The sequence below is a fragment of the Carya illinoinensis genome, chromosome 2 (genome assembly GCF_018687715.1).
Source record: "Carya illinoinensis cultivar Pawnee chromosome 2, C.illinoinensisPawnee_v1, whole genome shotgun sequence".
Taxonomy (NCBI): domain Eukaryota; kingdom Viridiplantae; phylum Streptophyta; class Magnoliopsida; order Fagales; family Juglandaceae; genus Carya; species Carya illinoinensis.
The window spans coordinates 11,572,449-11,594,035 of NC_056753.1; the positions used below are offsets into that span (position 1 = coordinate 11,572,449).

Consider the following 21,587-nt stretch of genomic DNA (forward strand, 5'->3'; position numbering starts at 1 on the left):
GATGTTCTTTGTTCTTTGTTGGTAGTGGTCACCAATCCTGTCTAATGTTGGTGATGTAGTAATGCTGATGCATCTGTTGATGTCGTGTCTGTCGATCATAGCATTCAACGAAGTCCAAACAATTAATTCTGCTGCATATGATGCTAATATTATTCCCTTGGTGCCTTCTAATTTCATCAAATATTACAAATTCACGACGTACTTGTCCTTTGGATTGTGTGTAGGATCCCTGTCGCCCTGGTGTGAAAGACGCAGTCAAAGTGTGTACAGATGCTGGTATAAAGGTAGTCTCTTGCATCTTTTTGAATAATTGGTTCACATTTTTTCCTTTTCGAATAATTGGTTCACATTTTTTCTATCTATAGTCATGATGTCTTGATTTGTATTGTTCACTGAAACCATTATCATATGGACATGTACCCTTGTAGAGTATCTAGTGCATCTCCAGTTTCAGGTATTGTTGACAGATTCATATCCTTCTAGGACTAAATTCAATGTTCTATTTTGCTACCTGTTATTCACCTGTTCTGCAATCCTCGGTCAAGGGATGGGAGTAATGAGATTTTTTTTCATGAGTGTTGCACAAACTTAGGTTTTTTACTTGAAGCCATATACGAGCAGTACACTCCACTTCAATGTCTAGGATGGTAATGGTAACTGTATGTCTATCTCTATATGGTGTTCCATGAATTCTTTTCTTCTACATTTTAAATCGTCCAATATTTTAATTTATTCAGAAATAGACATGTTTTGCTTTCTCATCAAACTATTTGTCGGTCTTATGCTAGTAAAATCCTTGATAATTCGATATGATTGCAGTACTGGTAACAGGAGCAGTGCACACTAGTTGTCATAATCATGGCTGATATTTATTAGGGATGAAAGTTTAAACTAGAAAACCGGCCCAGCCCGAACCCATTGGTTTGGTTTTGGACTGATTCCATGATTCTACAAATCGGATAGAATCGGTCCAGTTCTGGTTCTTCGGGACCGGACCGATTCGTGTTTATATATATATGAATAATTTTTAATATCATATAAAATATTATATATATAATTATATATGAAATAATTTTATGCTCTAATTTATAACATAAAATTATAATATTAAACATGAACATTTGTTTGATCATATATTATTAATATAAAATATATATATCAATTACATTTTTAGGCCTAATAAATTCTCAACATATTCCTTTGAATCCTTTTGATAAATAGATAATACATTAGTAATTCTAGTATATATTAGTATAGTAATTACATTTTGCTTTAATTAATTGGTATACATTAGTATACTAATGTTTATTAATACTAAAACCATATTAAATCACTTGATTTAATATTAATACTAGTACTATATTAAATCACTTTTATATAGTAATATTAATATTATATTAAATCACTATAACTTATAATAATATAGTTATACTAAAACCAGAAAACCGGACCAAACCAGATCGGAATCGGTAAAATTGAAAGTACCAGTTTAGTAGGGTAATCAGTGCAGAATCGGTTCTTGAAAATGCAAAACTAGTGTAACTAGTTCAGTTCCAAAAATTGTACAAAACCGAACCGGACCGGTTACACTCCTGTGGATAACACATGAGGTTCATGCCTCGCTGTTACATACAGTTCAAGTATTGTAGGGCTAGACAGCAGCTTTTGCAAAGATTTTGACCTCGGATAATCTAATAAAGAGAAATGTCATAGTTGTAGATTGGTGTTGCATGTGCCAGAGGTGCAGAGAATCTGCAGATCACTTTCTTCTCCATTGTGAATATGATTTTAAGAATTTTTGTGGTAGAATTGGTCATTCCTAGATGGTTCACAGAACTACCAGATTTTTTGTTTGATAAGTAAGAAATTTATTAAACCATATAATTAGGCATACCCAAGTACACAGGAAGTATACAAGAGAAAAGCACCTAATTACAAGCTAAAGCTGGAAAAGAGCACTAAAGTCATTAAGATTAATCCCATCCATTACAATAACGGAAGCCCAAAGCAACAAAGTATGAAAAAAGAAGCCTCTAATCCCTTCCACTGAGAGTTCTTTATTGTTGAAATAGCGCCCATTCCTCTTATTCCAAATACACCACAGAAGAGAAAGAGGTACCATCTTCCAAATGACTGCTATTTGACGAGTTCCTAGTTCCTTGAATCCCTCTCCAACAAGCCAAAAGATTCATCACCCTACTGGGCATCACCCAAGCATTGCCAAGCTTAGCAAAATCCTCATCCCCCAAGGCATCACAATGGAGAAGAAGGTGATCTGCCGATTCTCCACACCTTTTGCATGTGAAGTACCAATCCATTGCAATGATATCATGCTTTCTCAGCTTATCAATAGTAAAATTTTTCCCATGAGAAACCAACTACTTGAAGAAAGCCACCTTGAGAGGCACTTTGCATCTCCAAATATTTTTCCAAGGAAAAAATCAGTAGAAAAATGTGACGCCGAGGCCTTGTACAAAGATCTAACCAAGAATTTCTTATTACCAAGCTGATTCTAGAGTAATCTATCCTCCCCTCCAGATTTTATATTTGAAGCATGGAGCAAGCCATAAAAATCAGTGATGTCCCCCACCTCCCAATGCTGGACATCTCTAATAAAGCTTACCAACCACTGAATAAAACCAGCACTGTTGTCCATATAATCAGCCACGGAAGTGCCTTTATCCAAAGCAATTCTAAAGAGAGAAGGGAAAGCATTTTTCAAGGCCTCATACCCACACCATAAGTCATGCAAAAAAGGGATCCAATTACCCCTACCCACTTCAAATCTGAAATTTCTGAGAGCTCCCCCAATACATTACAAATGAATTTCCTCACTCCCACACCATATGCCCCTCTTACTTTGTTTGAGCACCAACCTGCCCAAATACTCCCATGTTTGGCATCAATAACAATCCTCCAAAGAGCATCCCCTTCTTGATGGTATGGTGGTACCGCCATAACCATTTCCCTAAGAGTGCCTTATTGAAAGTTTTCAATTTTCTAATCCCTAAACCTCCCAAAGATAAAGGAGTACAAGTCTTGTCCCACTTGAGCAAGTGGAATTTCTTCTCATCCTCCAATCCACCCCACAAGAAAGCACGAAATATCCTTTCCATTGTGTTAGCCACTCCTACAGGCAAAGGAAATAGAAATAGGAAATAGGTTGGGATATTAGATAAGGCAAAGGAAATAGAAATAGGAAATAGGTTGGGATATTAGATAAGGTACTCTTGATTAAGGTGATTCTACCACCTTTGGACATATAGATCCTTTTCCAACCAGCCAATCTACATTCAATTTTCTCTATAACCCTGTCCCAAATTGCCTTGGATTTATAAGGTGCCCCCAAAGGAAGATCAAGATACTTCATACGCAAAGTAGAAACCTTGCAACCCCAAATTTGTTTTGATGGGTAATCAAGAAGAAGCCTTGCAACCCAAAATATCAGCTAAATCCCCTAAATTATTGACCAAACCTACAGGGACCATTTCAGACTTTGACAAATTCACCTTTAAACAGGATACAGCTTCAAAACATGGCAAAAGTGCCCATAAAGAATGAATCTTATCAAAATTTGTCTCACAGAGGATCAAAGTTTTATCCGCAAAGAGTAAATGGGAAACATTAATACTGCCATGAAGAACTGCCCACCGAGAAGCACAAGATGAAACCCCTATCCACCGCCGCCTTCAACATTCTGCTCAACACACCCAAACATTGAGAGGTTCATAGAACTACTAGATTTTGAAGAGTCAATTGGAAGAATGCTCAGTTTTATCTGCTTGCGGGATGACCATATTATGTTTAATTGGACAACATGGAGAGCGAAGTAAATGCTTTGAAGATCGTGAGATGTCAGTGGAAGAGCTGAAGAAATTGGTGGACAAATCACTTTATACATGGGCAGGGATGTATAATGTCTCTGTTTTATAATATTTTCTGAATTATGGATGTTCTTCTTTTACTCATTGAAGGTTTTATCTCTTGCATACATCTTGTATAATAGGGTTGTGTTCCTCTGTGCTTTTAATGAAATGAATTGCATTATATATGCATATATATACTATGACGTGATTGAGGCATGCCCTCCATAGCATAATGAAAAGAAATTGGCTTACCATGCTCTTGTAATACTTTTCTGGAACAAAACAAAATGCCTTGATAGCCTTCTTTCTATGATTTTTTTTCTTTTTACATCTTGTTCACATATAAGAATTGTAGATAGATGTTTGATAGAATAGGAGACGATCATTTGTAGCATAGACTTTTAACTGTCCACTCCGTTCTCTGTTACGATTGAGACAGCAAGAGGTCAATGTAGTCCCCATGACTGTGGCCAAAATTTTGGGTTTATTTTTATCAATAGATCTGTTTGATTTTTCTCTAGTTTAAACTAATCAATGACTTGTAACATTGATACTGTTTCTGATGCTTGGTTGATTGATGGTGTTCTGCATTAATGGAACCATTTTGTAGCGAGAAGGTTCAAATCACTGAAAGTGACAGGCTTTTTAAAGGTTGGAGGGAAAATCAATGTTTTTTCCTAGGATAAGATGCATTTTATATGAAGCCTTTGACATCCAGAAACCTGTACATCAAGTCACTTACTATGGAATTGAGCTTATCACTTTGCTTTGTCATTACAAACATGAAAGGGAGGCCTGGTAGAAAGCTGCGGTGGATTCTAAATTTGGATATGCTTGCCGTGAGAGGTGTTCTAATGAGGTGCATGGACCGCAAGTTTTGGGGTTGTAGAAATATATTAGAAGAGTGAGGGTTTTTCTAGTCATTCTAGACTTGAGGTAGTTGATGGGTTCAGGACTAGATTTTGGCATGATTTATGGTGTAAAGATGGGGGTCCCCTCAAGGAAACCTTCCCAAGGGTATATAACCCTGTGGGTGTGTAGGAAGCCTCAACGACTGACCCATTGGAGTTTTCCAATTTGTCCCCTAAATGGAATGATGGCTTCTATAGAGCGGCTCATGCTTGGGAAGTTGATGCCTTTAGAAGAAGTTCTTAATCTCTTGTATTCTTCTAGAACTTTTCTTGGAGGTCAGATTAGATTTTTTTGGACCCCTTCCAAGAAAAGGAAGTTCATTGTTCGATCATTTTATCAAGTCATTGTGCCTCATAATGCTAACCCTTCTCCTTTGAGGGGTATTTGTGTGCCTCAGGTTACTAATTCCTTGCCTGTTAATTTTTTTCTCTCAGGGGTGTTCCTTTGGGGATTCTGGCATCATTTGGGCTTGTTTTTGGTTTCTTTGTGGCTTTTGACACTGTCTGGGCAAGTTTTTTTGCCTCTGTTCTAGATTTCGGTGCAATCTGTGCGAGTTCTTTGGGTCTGTTCTGGATTTTGGCACTTTCTATTTTGGTTCCTGGTTTGGATTCATTTTTCGGCGTTTTTTGTTTTGGTGCGCAACCTTCTAGTCGGATATTTTATTTTCGGTTCATCATGTCATCAGATAAGTTGGACTCATTCCATATTTGTTTTACTGGCAAAAATTATTTTGCTTGGGAGTTTCAATTTCAATTATTTGTCAAAAGGAAAGAATTGTGGGGTCATATTGATGGGAGTGATCTCGCACCTAGAGATGTAGAGGCTTTGTCCAAATGGCAAATCAAGGATGCTCGGGTTATGACTTGGATCCTTAGCTCTATTGAGCCTCAACTTTTTCTCAATTTAAGGCCTTAGAAAACTGCCGCTGGCATGTGGAATTATCTCAACAAGGTTTACAATCAAGACAACATGGCTAGGCGATTTCAATTGGAGTATGAGATGGCTAATTTCACACAGGGGAGTCTCTCAATTGAGGACTATTTTTCTGATTTTGAAAAACTTTGGGCCAACTATTCAGACATTGTTTAAGCTAATGTTCTAGTTGCGGCTCTCTCTGTTGTCCAAGCAATGCATGCAACCAGCAAGCGAGATCAATTTTTGATGAAACTGCATCTGATTTTGACATTGCACGTTCTAATCTGATGAATCATGATCCCGTCCCATCTCTAGATGCTTGTTTGAGTGAAAGTTTTCGAGAGTAGCATCGTCTAGTAACTCAAGCTTCCATGGAACATCGGGCTAATGTTAGTGCACCTGTTACTGTGGCCTATGCAACCCAAGGGAGGAATAAGGGTAGAGACATGCGTGTTGTCCAGTGCTTTAGTTGTAAAGCCTTTGGTCATATTGCTCGTGATTGTTCTCAGAAGTTATGTAACCATTACAAGAAGCAAGGCCATATCATCTCTGCTTGTCCCATTCGACCTAAAAGTAAGTAGGGAACTACTTATAATGCCTCGGTTAGTGCCTCCAGTTCTGCTGCTTTGCCTGCTGCCTCGCAGGTTGTTCCTACTCCTGCTTTTCCAGCCATAGCAAAACCAAACACCCTCACTCCTGAAATGGTACAACAGATAAATATACATGGTAAGAATTAGCATTTATTATATGCGGTAATAGTGCACGAAGGACAGGCTCGACGAGGACATTGGGAATTTAAGGGGGGGAGATTGTGATACCCCCCATATGATAAAGATAAGGGTAGGTGGTGTATGGCATTTCACATTGCTTAGGAAGGAGAAGTTATTGCTCTTTATAAGGTTTCAATATTGACTAGTCTTTTTGGAGTATAGGCCATATGATTTGGGTCTTCCATTAGGGTGTTATAATTTGACAAACTAAGGTGCCCACAGTGGGATTTTTTTTTTTTTTTTTCCCCGCTTGGATGGCCTCCTTGGGCAAGATCCTCATCATGGATAATTTAAGATAAAATCGCATCATTGTCATACATTGGTGTTGTATGTGCAAAAAGATTGGAATTTTGTACACTATTGTTTACTTTATTAGGAGATAGTTAGAGCCTTGTGGGATTGAATTTTTGGTGTAGAGTTGGGCTGGCTTGGGTTATGTCAAAGGATTGTAGACCTCTTTTCAAGTTGGAGAAGTTTATACGGCAGCTTACAAATTGTAAAAGTGTGGAAGATGGTTCTATCTACCTAGTGTGGTGTGTTTAGTGGGAACGAATGATAGAATATTTGAGGATCGAGATCAGACAACATAAGAATTTAAAACTTTCCCCTTCAATGCTTTGTTTCTTTGGGCAATTGCTATAAATTTTAATGACCTTAGTTATCGTTTTCTTGTATCTTTTTCTATTTCTAATTAGTTGTTCCTCTTGTATAGTTCTTGTGTACTTGGGCTATTTCTTTTATGTTTTTTAATAAAAAAATTTTATTAATTTTTAAAAAAGGGAAAAATAAAAACTCAATCCTTCCTCTCTAAGAAAATCGCACTGCATCGACTGAGGAAGTTATAGCCTTTTAAAGGACAGCTTACATGACTGAAAAAGAAGAAGCATCTCATCCATATTTTCCCATAAGAATGTTGATTGAAAGGCATAAGTTGATGCAAAGCTGTTGATTAGAAACAAAAATGTGTCCGATGCGTATCCAACTTGGAATTAATCTAAAATCAAACCAATTGTCTATGAATGTTGTTTTATGATTATTTGTTTGTGTATTTCTTTAGATAACTTATAATGAAAAAAAAATCCCAAAATTACCTGTGGGAACCATATTTGTAATTTATAGGTGAGAATGGTCACAGGAGACAATCTTCAAACAGCGAAAGCAATAGCTTTGGAGTGTGGGATACTTGCTTCAAGTGAGGAAGCTACTGAGCCTAACATTATTGAGGGAAGAAAATTCCGTGCATTATCTGAGAAAGAAAGAGAAGAACTTGCCAAGAAAATTGCGGTATGGTTCAAGTAGAATGGTTTTTCTATATTAATTTGCAGGATGTTCATTAAGTATAAATTAACCCCCGCCCCCTTAAAAAAAAAAAAAAAAAAAAAAAAAAGAAACGGTCGCGCGCTCTTGATTGCAAACTAGAAATATTCCTTAATTACTTAGTTTCGTGGAATATACTATGTTGTAATAGATCATTTGTGGCTGATGTATAGGTGATGGGTAGGTCTTCTCCTAATGACAAGCTCTTGCTTGTGCAAGCACTTCGTAAGGGGGGAGAAGTTGTTGGTGTAACAGGAGATGGCACCAATGATGCTCCTGCACTTCATGAGGTTTGGCTTCTTTATCAAGATATTCATTTAAGTAGCTTTGAATTTTTATGTCCTTTTTTTTTAACCTTAAAGGCATGCGAAAGTGGCTCATAAATAACGGCAAGTTATGAAGATATACATGCTGTCAGAATGTAAATTCAAAGTTGTTTGGATTGAGATATATCTCACTAGGAAATTTCTCATTACATGGATATGAAGATATACATGCCCAGTGTCTGATTTGTAAACACAATCAGTATCCTATCTGTGTATTAATCCCGCATTTAATGCTACAAGTGCATATTGTTTGTGTGAATGGGAGAAGCCCAGCATGTATCTTATACCAATTAATATTCCTAGCCATAAGAACACGTCTAGTTGCATCAGAAATCATAGATGTTTATTCAACTTGAGATTTTTACAATTCAAAAGTGTAACCATAAGTGTGCGTAAAGCATAGATTCGGATATATTTGAAGTAAGACTTTGACAAAAATGTCCAAGATTCTGAACGTATTGGGCTTGTGTTCATGTGCATTTTGCCATTGTGTAAGCAATTTCTTGCTGTTCCTGTTGTAGTTCGAAAATTTTTATTTACTACACTTTCCATTATCACAAGAATGACTTCCTCATCATAGTTGATCACATTTATACCATTTGGACTATAGGCAGATATTGGTCTTTCTATGGGCATTCAAGGAACTGAAGTAGCAAAGGAAAGTTCAGATATTATTATCTTGGATGATAATTTTGCTTCTGTTGTAAAGGTCAGTGGGCATCTTATCATTTGTACTTTATACAGGTATTATTAGATAGTGGTTAAATCATCTTTACCATCTTTACATTGAATACCGTTTCTCCTTTTAGCAATAATATACTTAACCATTCTCAATTCTTCAATTATCTATTCAATGAATTTGGTGTTGCTGTAGATGCATGTTCATTTTTGGATATTAAATTGATATGAATTAGTACACGGGATAGTTTTGAGAGGATTTACATGTAGGAAGCAGGGATAACCTAAAGAGAAGTGCAGATCTACAAAGGTATCTTACAAAAGCAAACTTACAAATGGATGTGATTCAATGTGAGACGTTAGGTCAATAAAAGGAGCTCTACAATCTAGTGCACCACATTTAGCCACATCATTTTGTAAGTTTAATTTTGTGGGATTTCTTTGTAGACTAAGCATTTCTCTACCTCAAGAGGGTCTCGATATCAATGTTGGATGGATATCGGAACATATATACAGTTTCGAAAGACAGATTCATGCATGTGTGTTTTAATTCTTAAGTGGCTTGATAAAAAATGTGGAAAACGTAAACTAGTGTAAGGGCACACCAGATTACAGTTTTTTTGGATAATAGTTTCTGGTTATGGGGCAATGAAAACCGTTGTATGATATTTCTTGGAGAATGATGTCTTGCCTTCTATTCACCCATACATGAAAATCCTCTTCTGCAAGTTGTTTCTCTCCATCCAGCATTAAAACCCCTACAATAAATTTTTAACTTTGAATTATCGGGAGCCTGAAAACGGGTTTCACTTACCGAAGGATCACTGGCTGAATAACTCAAAACTCCCACTTTCTCCTCCTATCCCTCTTGATGTTGGCTTCTAGATGTGGTCTAATTTGCTTCCCTTACATATGGTACCAAAAGGCTCAAAACTTAATGATATGTTGAAGAATCCTCTCTCAAAATTTTGTGCTCCATGAATCAGGAAATAGAAAAGAGAATTTAGGTTTGGTAGGTTTGGCTTGAGGGGGATGGCTCGGGTTGGATCTCTTGAAGATATTTTCTGCCTCTTTTTCTCTCAATATGGTGGGATGGCGTGTGATAAAATTGGAGGCTGAAGGTCTTATTTATAGGAGAATAGGTTAGGGTTAGGACTTCCTAGCTTAAGTAGGAATAACTTGCCCACTCCATGCATGGCCTGCTAGGTAACCAGTACATGGTCAATGGGTTTTTCAATTTGTTGTCCCTTCGAAAATACTCTCACATTAAAAATTTCAAGTTTCTATATAAATCATTTGATGTTTATTTAAAATCCATGCAAAAATCATCTTTACAATTAAATGTTCTAGGGTTGACCTAAAACTTTAATTAGTTACAAATTCAATTCTTTTCTTGCTTGATTCGTAAAACAACCTTTTTTTGGAATTGATGTATAATATAAAGCCCTACCCTGCACTTAGTTTCCTATTCCAGTACTCTCCCCTTTCTTGAAAATCATTCATAATCCAAATGTTTCTTAACAGGCATCTAAACCATAACCTTTATTTTTGTGGTGTGAATGCATTTATAATGTTAAAACATGCTTAGATTGGGCGTGTTATAACCAGACTTGTTAATCTGTTGTTGGTTCAATCAGCTTGGAAGTAATTGCTATTTTGAAATTCTCCTATCAGTTCATTTGTGTAAGGGATCCATGTTAAGATGGTTTCAAAATTTACTGTCAACCTTTTTATAATTCTTGTTGGGGAGAGGGACTGGTTGTGCTACAATTTAACAGCCTAAGCTTCTGGATGGGGACTCTGTTGAGTTTACTGATTATTTATTATCCCATCAAGGAATAAGTAGCTGCCTCTTTCACATGGGGTTTATCACTATGGTCTCAGGTAAGTCATGTGATGTTATATATGATCCAATGAGTCCAGTGCAAATACCTTGTAGATTTTTGGTGACTAATAATAAGTTATGTTGCACATATTTTCTTTATAATTTTTCCTCTCCTTTATGTGATTGAATATGGTAGAAAAGTTATAGCAATCCCCAATCTCTCGTATTTGTAATGTGTATGGATTTTCTTTATTTACTCTGGCTAGGTTGTCCGCTGGGGACGTTCTGTATATGCAAATATTCAGAAATTTATTCAATTCCAGCTCACCGTTAACATCGCAGCTCTTGCGATTAATGTTGTGGCGGCAGTATCCTCTGGTGATGTTCCTTTAAATGCAGTGCAGGTTCTTCTCTCTCTCTCTCTCTCCCTCCCTCTCTAACCCTCAGATAGTGGGTACTGTAATAATTGGTTATGAGCTTGCTTTGAGCATTCTCAAATATGACATGTGGACCGGACGAAGAATCTTTTTTTTTTTAGATAGATAATAAAAAACTTTATTCCAAGTAAATAGGCATAGCCAAGTACACAGGATGTATACAACTGAGTACACCTAAATACATGGTAAAGCAAAACAGAACTAAAATAAAACATTACAAATGTTCCCATCCCTTGCAAGATTCTTCACCCAAAAACTTAAAGTGCTAAAGAAAAAATCCCTAAACTCCCCTATAGAACATTCACAATCTTCAAAACACCTTCCATTTCTTTCTAGCCATAAGCACCAAAACAAACATAATGGAATCATCCTCCACACTGCTGTACTGCCTCTACATCCCTCTGAACCTTGCCAGCAAGTCAAAAAATCCACCACATGCATAGGCGTCACCCAAGCAATGCCTACCCTTGCTAAATCTAATTCCACAATATTGTCGCCACCTCGCAGTGAAGAAAAAGATGGTTAACAGAATCACCATCCTTACACATAAAACACCAGTCAACCACAAATAAACCTCTCTTCCTCAAATTATCTGTGATTAATCGCAAGAGACACCAAACGAAGAAATGCAACCTTGGCAGGCACCTTTGCCCTCCAAATACATTTCCAGGGATAGTCTTTAACTCCCTGACTAATTAATGCCTTATAAAAAGATTTTACAGTGAATCTGGAGTTATTTGTTTGCAACCACAGCAGGCTGTCCCTCTCTATTCTGATCAATTTTCATATCATATAATCTTCCCAAAAAATCAGATACCTCACCTTCACATCTCTGTTGAAATCCACATTCCACTTAAGCATATTATTAGAAATCTTATGAGACTCAGCCACTGCAACCCCTTTATCTCTAGCAATCCTAAATAAATTAGGATAAATGTACTTAAGAGCTGAATCCCCACACCAAGCATCATGCCAAAAATAAATATTTGCCCCATCCCCCATTTTAAATTTTATGTTTTTAATAAAATCCCCCCATACTAACCGGATGGACTTCCACAAGCCCACCCCATACACCCCCTTAACTTGATTTGTGCACCAGCTCCCCCACATCCTCCCATATTTAATATCCACAATTTGTCTCCATAATGAATTACTCTCAAAATGGTACTTCCAAAGCCATTTCCCGAGTAGAGCTTTATTGAAAGGTTTTAAATTTCTCCCACCCAAACCTCTACATGAAACTGGTTGACAAACCTTATTCCAATTCTCCAAATTAAATTTTCTTTCCTCCCCATAACCATCCCACAAGCAATTTTGAAAAATCCTCTCTATTTTTTTTTTTTTTTTTGCAGCCCCTGCGGGTAAAGGAAAAGGAGAAAGGAAATATATCACATATGGGGAGATTAGACCAAGTACTCTTAATCAATGTAACTCTTCCCCTTTTTGATATATAGAGTTTCTTCCAACCCGATAGCCGCCTCCCAATTTTCTCAATGACCCCGTCCCATATGGAAAGTGATTTATGAGGAGCACCCAAAGGTAATCCAAGATATTTCAAAGGTAAAGAGGCAACCTTACATCCCAAGATATTAGCCAAATCAAAAATATTCCTGACCATACCCACTGGAACAATTTCAGACTTAGATAGGTTAATTCTAAGTCCTGTAACAGCTTCAAAACAGAGGTCCAAAATATATGCATTTATCAGTACTTTTGGCACGAGCATTCTCGGAAAATTTCAGTTTCTGATGAATATACTGACAAAACCTTCTTTTTTTCATACCATTGTTTTATTCCTAGAATAGATTGTTGGGCCCCACACTCTATTAGTTCCTTCACATCAATGTGTTTTGTCAATCTTAAGATGATTACATGATCTCAGTGCATAAAAAATTTGGAATACACAAAGAGCTGGCAAAGATGGAACAATTGAAATTTAAGTTTATCTTCTATATATATAGATATATGTATATATATGTATGTATATATCTATTTCCTGATCTTTCGATATCACAATGAGCTATAAATGCTTTTATTTGTTCATTTTTCACTGGGGAAGTTTTCAAGTACACAACATCTGGCACATAATCTTTCACCATAATTTAGTACTCTGGGTTTTATTGGTTGTCTATGCCACCATGAAGTTGGATTGCTTGCAGTTGGCCAATTTTTATGTCATCGCTCAATTGTCCCTTCAAGTTACCAAGAATGAAATTTCCATGTGTCTCTTTGCTACAGCTTCTATGGGTTAATCTAATAATGGATACTCTTGGAGCACTTGCTTTGGCTACAGAACTACCAACCGACCACCTTATGCATAGATCACCAGTTGGCCGAAGGTTTGTGCTAATGTTCTTTACTGATTATGTAGTTATATAGTTATAGATTCAGTGCTTTTCAAGTTCTATGTAGTTTGGTTTCATGATATTTTTAATGTTATGGCCATGATATCTGTTTTATAAATTTTAGTTCATATTGTTGTCAGTTTAGGGCCGAATGCTTTGGCCTTGAGAGTTCTGTATGTTATATAATCTTTACAAAAAATTCTATACATGGAAACAAATAAGTATATGCCTAATTCTAGCCCTATACATGGAAGCTATAATCTGTCAAATGGTAACAAGAGAAATAAGGAAAGAGTTGTATAAGGAAAGAATAATGAACAATAATGGACAGCGTTGCTGTCCATTAACAGTTTGGACACTTGGAGTATCTCAAAATTTTGTGAATAGTAGTAAAATGGTTTGAGTGAAGATATTTTATGGGTTTTTGGGAAAGACGAGAGAAAAAGTTGAACAAAAATATTATAAAGTTAAAACATTGTTTGAATATTATTTTATAGTATTATTTTTGTTTTAAAGTTTGTAAAAGTTGTTTTGATTTTTGTTTTGAATTATGATTAGATAATGTTTAGATGAAAAAGTTGAAAATTTTTTGTGTTTGAGTGACGTTTGGAAATGAAATTATGATAAGTTTTGAGAATTTTGAGAATTCTCATAATGCCCAAACATGCCCTTAATGTAGGTTTTGCCTGTACTTGTTAAATACTCAGGGTGATTACCCTTATAAATATTTCAAGACAAATGGCTTTTTACATACTGTTCATTATCACAATGGTTTCTTGAGGAAGCAGGATCCATGTTATGGTTAAATTGATTTCCAAATGTTTGATTCCACAATCTGCAGGTCTACTGATTTGGCTTGGCTTTCTGAACCATTATGAATAATTATGAATTTTCATCATTCTCGGACTAGTGCATTATTAAGCTGAGTGCTTTTTCTGTTAGGAGAGGATGGAAAGGAGGTGTAGAATCATAGCCCATTCTGTTTTAATTTCTTTTCCTCTCTTTACCCTCCCTTAATTCGTGCTTGTTTTAGAACTATGGGGTTTAGGATCTCTTTAGTAAATTAAAACTGGAGAAGCCTCATGTAGATATTTGAATGCTTTTTCTATATTTGTATGATCATATTGTCTACTTGACCCACTATTTAAGTCATATGATTTGGAGTGATGAGATATCTCGTGTCTATTTTCCCAGGGAACCTCTTATAACTAATGTCATGTGGAGGAACCTAATCATTCAGGTATCTGTTCTCAATGAGCTTTATTTTATTGGAAGATAGCACCACATAAAATGTGTAATAAATTTCTGTTCTGTTCTACTTATATACTTGACATTGCAGGCCGTGTATCAAGTTAGCATTCTCCTTGTTCTCAACTTCTGTGGCACGAGTATTCTTCATCTTGACAATGTAGAAAATCCAACTCAAGTGAAGAACACTGTGATATTCAATGCATTTGTCCTTTGCCAAGTAAGTAATTCATTCCCGCGCCCATGGGGGGATATTGAGAGTGTGACTGTCTGAGGAAAAGAACCATAATTGGGTTCTCATTCCAATAACCAGTTATTTATACTAGCCTAAGATAGGTACAATAAAGTCGTGTGAAAGGTGCTAATAGATTCTTCCTTTTACAAAGTATATTCTAAGTTGTGACAAAGATATTTCGCTTGCAATCATGTTATCGGGCCAGTTGTGTGCAATGTTAATTGCCGCCTTATTTTCATAGTACCATCTTACGGTATCATTAGAGTCATACCCTTCTTCCTTCAACAGTATGTTCAACTATAATAACAAACTACATGTGCCATGGCTTTGAACAATGATTTTGCAACTTGGCCTAGTGACCATCTTGTTTTTTAGCATTGTCAAGTCACAATTGTCTCCCACAAAAGTGCAATATCCTGAAGTAGACCACTAGACTTGCAATCAGCTGATCCAACCTAATATGCATTTCTGTTACTTTGTATTCAGAAGGGATCATGTTCAGAAAACAACAAACCGTTGCTAGGGACGGATTTTAGATTATGACGATCAACTTGCTTCTATAGGAGATTCAGACGGTGAATGCATAAGCAATTTATATGTGATTGTGAGAAAAATATTTATTCTACCAAAACTTAAAATCAAAGCAAACTTTATTAATAGACTAAACAACATACCATGTCATGAAAACCTCTAAGAGGTTACACCCTCTCAAAGAAACTTAAACATTAAACTCAGTCTTTGATATGAAAATAGCATATTAAATATGAAGTTTCTACTTTGCTACAAACACTCAGTACATCTACTTAGTAAAGACTCAACTCTAGATTCATGCGACCGTGAAGTCTTCTACCCTGAGATTGACCAATTTTCCTAAACAGTATACCTCACCCTGGGCATTCTTCTGGTATCTCGAATAATAGGGATGGCAATGTCCCAATGTGAATCTCAGAAAGTCTTAGAACTGACTCACCACACTAACTGCATATGAGATATCTGATATTGTGATTGTGAGATAATTGAGTTTCCCAACTAGTTGATTGTTTCTGCTATGATCCAAGAACAAGTCTCCTCCATCTATCCAAGATTCCAGCTTCCTTGAGCATGTACATACTTCCTCTAAGATAGTTGATGCCTATCTTTGCCCTTGCAACCTCAATTCCAAGGAAGTATGCAAGTTTACCCAAATCTTTGGTGTGAAAACCACTGCTGTAAAAAATTGTTTCAGCCTGATAACCCCGCCACTCACTATATTCACAATGTCATCGACATAAAATCATCTTATCTTCCTAAAAAACTGAATTCAATTTCAAGCCGAGCTCGAGCTCGCTTTGTTTTACTTTGTTTGATTTGAGCTCTTGTTCAAGACATATAAATTAATCAAGTATTCACTATTCAGCTCAAATTGTTGATGATACGAGTTTCTAACATTAAGTGACAACATGGCTTGTAAAACTTTGTTTTCACCAATTCTAGCTCTCTTTCAATTTCTAACGTGCCACTTCAAAACTATGTTTAAAAATCATACATCATAAAAACAAGCAACATTGCCATAATCATGTTGTTTACAGAACTTATTGGTGGCAGATTGTATAGACAGCAGAACAACACACTTAATGCATCTTTCTCCATTTTTATTTTATACTAAAGTCTTGACTTAACATCAACACAATCAAACAACAAACTGGAGAGGAAAGGAATTCTGATTAAAAAAAAAACACTATGAAAGAACCATGAGTAGCCAAAATGGTTGTCATGACAGAATCACACTAGTTTTTGTGAAAGATCGATTCTTGCACTGGTGTTGTCAAAGCCATTCATGAAGATAAAAGAATCCATTGGGATGGTCATTCAAGAACTACATGTGAATCTTGAAGGAAAAACGTAAGACAACTTAAAGAAAACTCACCTAAATCACCAAAGACGAGTCGGAAACTAGGGTTTGAACACAAATTGACTTCTGAAATCTTGTCGAAATTATATTTTAATTGAATAACTGTGATCTTTGTGTTTTAGAACCTTATGAAACTAATCTAAACCTTAGAATATCAGGGTCGAAAAGTAGAAACTAATGTTTGGGCCAGTCTAGTCAAATAAGTAGTTAGCTAAGCATTGACAAGAGTGCTTTGTGAATTCAGTCTTGGGTTCAAATTCAACATTTTGAACCAATTAAATCCAATTTGAAAAGGTTTTAAATTAATCGGATATCATAGATGGATTTCAATGAAATAAGAAAAACTGACCTTTTACGTAATTGTGTACTTTTAACTTACTTTTACTTTCCTTATCTATATAAATTGCAACATTTAGTTTTCAAATGTTTCAAATACAGATATTCAACGAGTTCAATGCTCGGAAACCAGATGAAATAAACGTCTTTAGTGGAGTCACCAGAAACCACCTCTTCATGGTTATAGTTGGAATGACTTTAGTACTTCAGGTAACCAGCCACTATAATGTTTTAACAAACTCTCAGTATTTCACATGTGCAATCACTTGCTATTAATAATGCTTGTTTAACAATTTTGTAGATAATCATCATTGAATTCCTTGGAAAATTTACATCAACAGTAAAACTCAATGGGAAGCAATGGCTTATAACCATTGTTATTGGTCTTGTCAGGTTAGTTCAGTCATTTGTCAGTAGCTATTGATAAGATACTTCAAGTCTGGATATGAAAATAATTGGAGTCTTGTTTTCATCTAATTTCTGAAACCTCTGCAATGCATCCTATATTGTGTATTTGTGTGGCATCACGTTTACATTCAACACCACTTAGGTCCCACACCATTTAATTAATCTAAACTGTAGGAAACCTTTTTTTATCCAAAATGAAATATTATTCAATGTTATTCCATGGTTTGTGATATTTTCCTTAGAACTGCCAACCAGAGGGATCTTTAAACTGTATAGTCTATCCTTTCTTGCAGCAAAAAAGGGAAAATGGGAAATAACTGCGAACTAGTTCCTAATTAGACCTCTGAACTAGTTCTCATATTACATTTGTTACTATAGGTGAACAAAATAAAGTATGTAAGCTTCAGATCCGAAGTTAACATGCATGCAAGCTACTAAAAATTATTTTACTCCAGTTGCTATGGTCCTGAACTTTTTCCCTTGTAATTCTGACAGCTGGCCTCTGGCTATGGTTGGGAAGCTCATCCCAGTTCCCAGAACTTCTTTCGCCAAGTACTTCCGCTTGCCAATCCAGCGATGCAGAAACCGTCGTAATGCTTAGAGTTACAAATAATTATGGCGAGATGTTAAAAGCAATGCCACATTAAGCACTTGAACAAAGTAAGAAATAATGATATACTTGTTTACAATATCTGGAATATGTCAATTATTAATACTGACCATGCAGCTTGTGTCTTCTTTTTGTAAAGAAACTGCATATGCAATAAACAATCCATTTGTGACAATCGTACCATTTTTTGGGTATGAAAAATGTACGTAAGCGTACTGAGTTTCTTCATATGATAAAGTATATGTTTAACAGTAATGTTTTCCATTGCCAAGATATGAGCTTTAAATTACCTTGAAACTTTATTTATTTATTTATTTTTACCAATTTGAATAGATATGGAATTTCGGATTTCAGGAAATTTTATTTTATTTTATTTTTTTTGAACTTATGAAAAGTGTCTAATAAAAAATTGAGTAAGGATACTTGCAGTTATTGAGCATACAAGTGCCATAGAATCTCTTTCAAAAAAAAAACAGTAAAAATAGGATCCACAAGAAAATAAAATTAATTTTTTTAGTAGTGGATTCAACTTTTTTTTTAAAGCGATTGTAGGATATTTATATATTTCATTATTGAATATAGTATTACTCATAACCAATGCATTGGTAATGGTGGCAGTGAAAGACGTAATCAGAAAGGAAAAATAATAGACTACCAACCACTTAACAATTTGTTTACAATTTTAGATTAAAATAATATATTTTTTAAATTTTAATTTGACTTTTGTTTTGATTTGATGGATATAAATATTAAAAAAATATTATATTATCAAGAGTAGTAAATAAATGGTGAATGGGTTGTAAGGGTATCACTTCTCATCAGAAAGTGGCCTTCACGCATTAGTTGTCGCTGGAAGTGGCAGCAATTGGTGTGTATTAGCCAACGAGTTCTCTTGAGAAATGGCTCAAATTCTTTCATAAAAGTTTAGTTCTGGAAAATTATTACCTGCTCGTAGGAGTACTCGAGGCCGAAGCTACGGGGCATGAAATAGTTTGCATGGCAAGTTTGGGCTTCGTTTTCACTCGATCCATGATTTGTCGAGAGCGCACTTGAGTTTTTCAAGTTAATGCATGATTAAGCATCGTGATCAATAGGGGTTAAAAAAAATTGATAAATTGGTAAACCAGACCAGATCGGATCGGATCAAATCAAATCGATGGCATTGATCTTATCCTGAGTTTGGTTTAGTCCGATATCAATTTTATTTTTCTGAAAATCGATCAAAATCAATCCAATTTCGATTTTTTTTTTCTAAAACTGAAGCAAACCGGTTTATATATATTTTAATTTTTTTAATTATATATAATATATAATTATATATAAAATAGTTTTGTATTATATGATAAATTACTAATTAATATAATATTAAATTTTAAAATTTTATATTATTTTGTTTATTGTATTAATAGTTATACTAATATTATATAGTGCATATTAATAATTATACTATTATGATATGTATATTATAATATACATATCACTATATTATATATTATAATAACTATAGTTTATAATACAATTATAATATATATTATAATATATTAAAATATATTATCACTATAGTATTATATACTATAATATAGTACATTAAAATCGAAAAATCGGATCGAACCAGACTAGAAACCGGTAAAACTAGAGTACTGGTTTATGAGAGTAACCGGTGCGTAATCGGTTTTGAAAAATATAAAATCGGTGTATACTAATTCGATCCTAAATTTTATCCAAAACCAAATTGAACCAGGCCAATTAGACCCCAAGCGGTCAAATCCAACCAATTAACAATTTGATTTATGATTTTTACATTTTGATCAGTAATGGTCCTTTGATTATCCCCTGAATAACCCTAATCGTCATGTCAAATCCAATTGAAGTTTGAAGTTTGACACATATTTCACACATCAATTCTATTGATCAAACGGTTATGAAAATAACATTAAATAAATCAAACAACTATTTAAAAACACAGAACGTGGAATAAAAAATCAAATTAAAACAAAAATTTTGGAAAACAAAATAGAATTATTTTGAGGACGAAAGCTAAGTGGTAATTAATTTTTTTTTAAAAAACTTACAGATTATATATTAAAAAAGGTGGTACAGGCTTTTTTTTTTAATTTTTTTAATTCCCTTTTTTTTTTTTGGAACCAACATTATATTTGCCATTAGTCAAGATAAGTTACATAATCTGGCATTCAAAACATGACTATCAATGACATTAGGACCCTCTTCAATCCAACATTGATCCCCCAGCTATTGTAGTGCAAATTTAGTTAACTGGTGTGCGCATTCCCTTCCCTGTGAGTGAACTTTAATCTCCAAAACTCGACTACCTTCCACAAAGCCATACACTCAGCAGTAGTTGGGTGATTAACATTTGATTTTGAAAGCATGCTGAGGCCATAACCTGCCCATTCCAATCTCTTATTATCACCCCCAAGCCAACCTTCTTATTTACCTTATCCGCAGTTGCATCAAAATTCACCTTTACCTTCCCTCTATCTGGAACTATCCACTGCTTTGTTACTTCTGCAGATTGAAGCATGTCTGTCCTTTTCTCTTGCAACTGAGCCTCTTTAAATTCTTCCACTTTGTTCACTGCAGTTTCTACCACCAACTTTGGACTAGCAAAATCTGTTCAAAAGGGAATTTATTCCTTCTGAACCAGATTTCTTTCATGATCGACCTTACTAGTTCTAACTGTTGTCTATCACATTTTTTGCTCAAAGACCACCAAAATTGCATAAAATCATTTTCTACAATTGGAATTTTTTTGAAGAAGACTTCCTTTTTCTGCCCACACATCTTGTGCAGAAGGATAGCTCCAAATGGCATGCATTACTGATTCATGTTCCATTAGGCATATGAAAGTACTGACATCTTCCACTAGGCATATGAAAGTACCGACAACCACTACACCCTAATATAACATCACAACCTCCCAATGATAGGGTAAAAAAAATAGTAATAAATGTTGTGCCTTGAATATGGATACCGACTGAGCACATTTGCCTTCACTGCACACATCTCCATTAGCCACCTTCACATGGATTGCATGTAACTTCTAAAAAGATAAGTTACACTTAGAAGTTACTAAAGTATCCACAAAATTTTGGATACTTCTAGTATCAACTAAGATAACTACCCATTTCTTCTTCAATTGACCCACCCTATGCATAGTTTTAGGGCTTGGTGCACACACCTTAGCATGAAGTGAAATAGAAGCAATATCTACTTAATCATCAATTGCCCCTTCCACAAGTGCTGCATCTTCCTGACTTTCCACCTTTGACTCAGTCACAATTTGATCAAGTAACTCAATTCCTTCTAACAAATATAATCTTGGCTTAATACATTTATGACTTTGATGCCATTTTTCTTCACAAAAATAGCAAAGACCTTTCTTTCTAGATTCTTGCATCATCAGTGACTTTTTGATATGGCAACTATGCTATAGGTTGTGTTTTGGTA

The 21,587-nt window shown here is 35.2% G+C and overlaps 1 protein-coding gene across 3 annotated transcripts in view; it reads left to right on the top strand.

Annotated features, from left to right (window-relative positions):
- LOC122300118 (calcium-transporting ATPase 9, plasma membrane-type-like) overlaps positions 1-18,390 on the top strand; it is a 49,170-nt gene extending 30,780 nt beyond the window's left edge. For all 3 annotated transcript variants that reach the window (XM_043110531.1, XM_043110532.1, XM_043110533.1), the window contains 11 exons: positions 225-284; positions 7,583-7,747; positions 7,954-8,070; positions 8,717-8,815; positions 10,876-11,013; positions 13,285-13,385; positions 14,586-14,631; positions 14,731-14,859; positions 17,204-17,311; positions 17,403-17,494; positions 18,005-18,390. In XM_043110531.1, coding sequence (XP_042966465.1) covers positions 225-284; positions 7,583-7,747; positions 7,954-8,070; positions 8,717-8,815; positions 10,876-11,013; positions 13,285-13,385; positions 14,586-14,631; positions 14,731-14,859; positions 17,204-17,311; positions 17,403-17,494; positions 18,005-18,110 — 1,161 coding nt within the window. In that variant the 3' untranslated portion in view covers positions 18,111-18,390. The remainder of the gene's footprint in view (positions 1-224; positions 285-7,582; positions 7,748-7,953; positions 8,071-8,716; positions 8,816-10,875; positions 11,014-13,284; positions 13,386-14,585; positions 14,632-14,730; positions 14,860-17,203; positions 17,312-17,402; positions 17,495-18,004) is intronic.
- Positions 18,391-21,587: the final 3,197 nt, after the last annotated feature.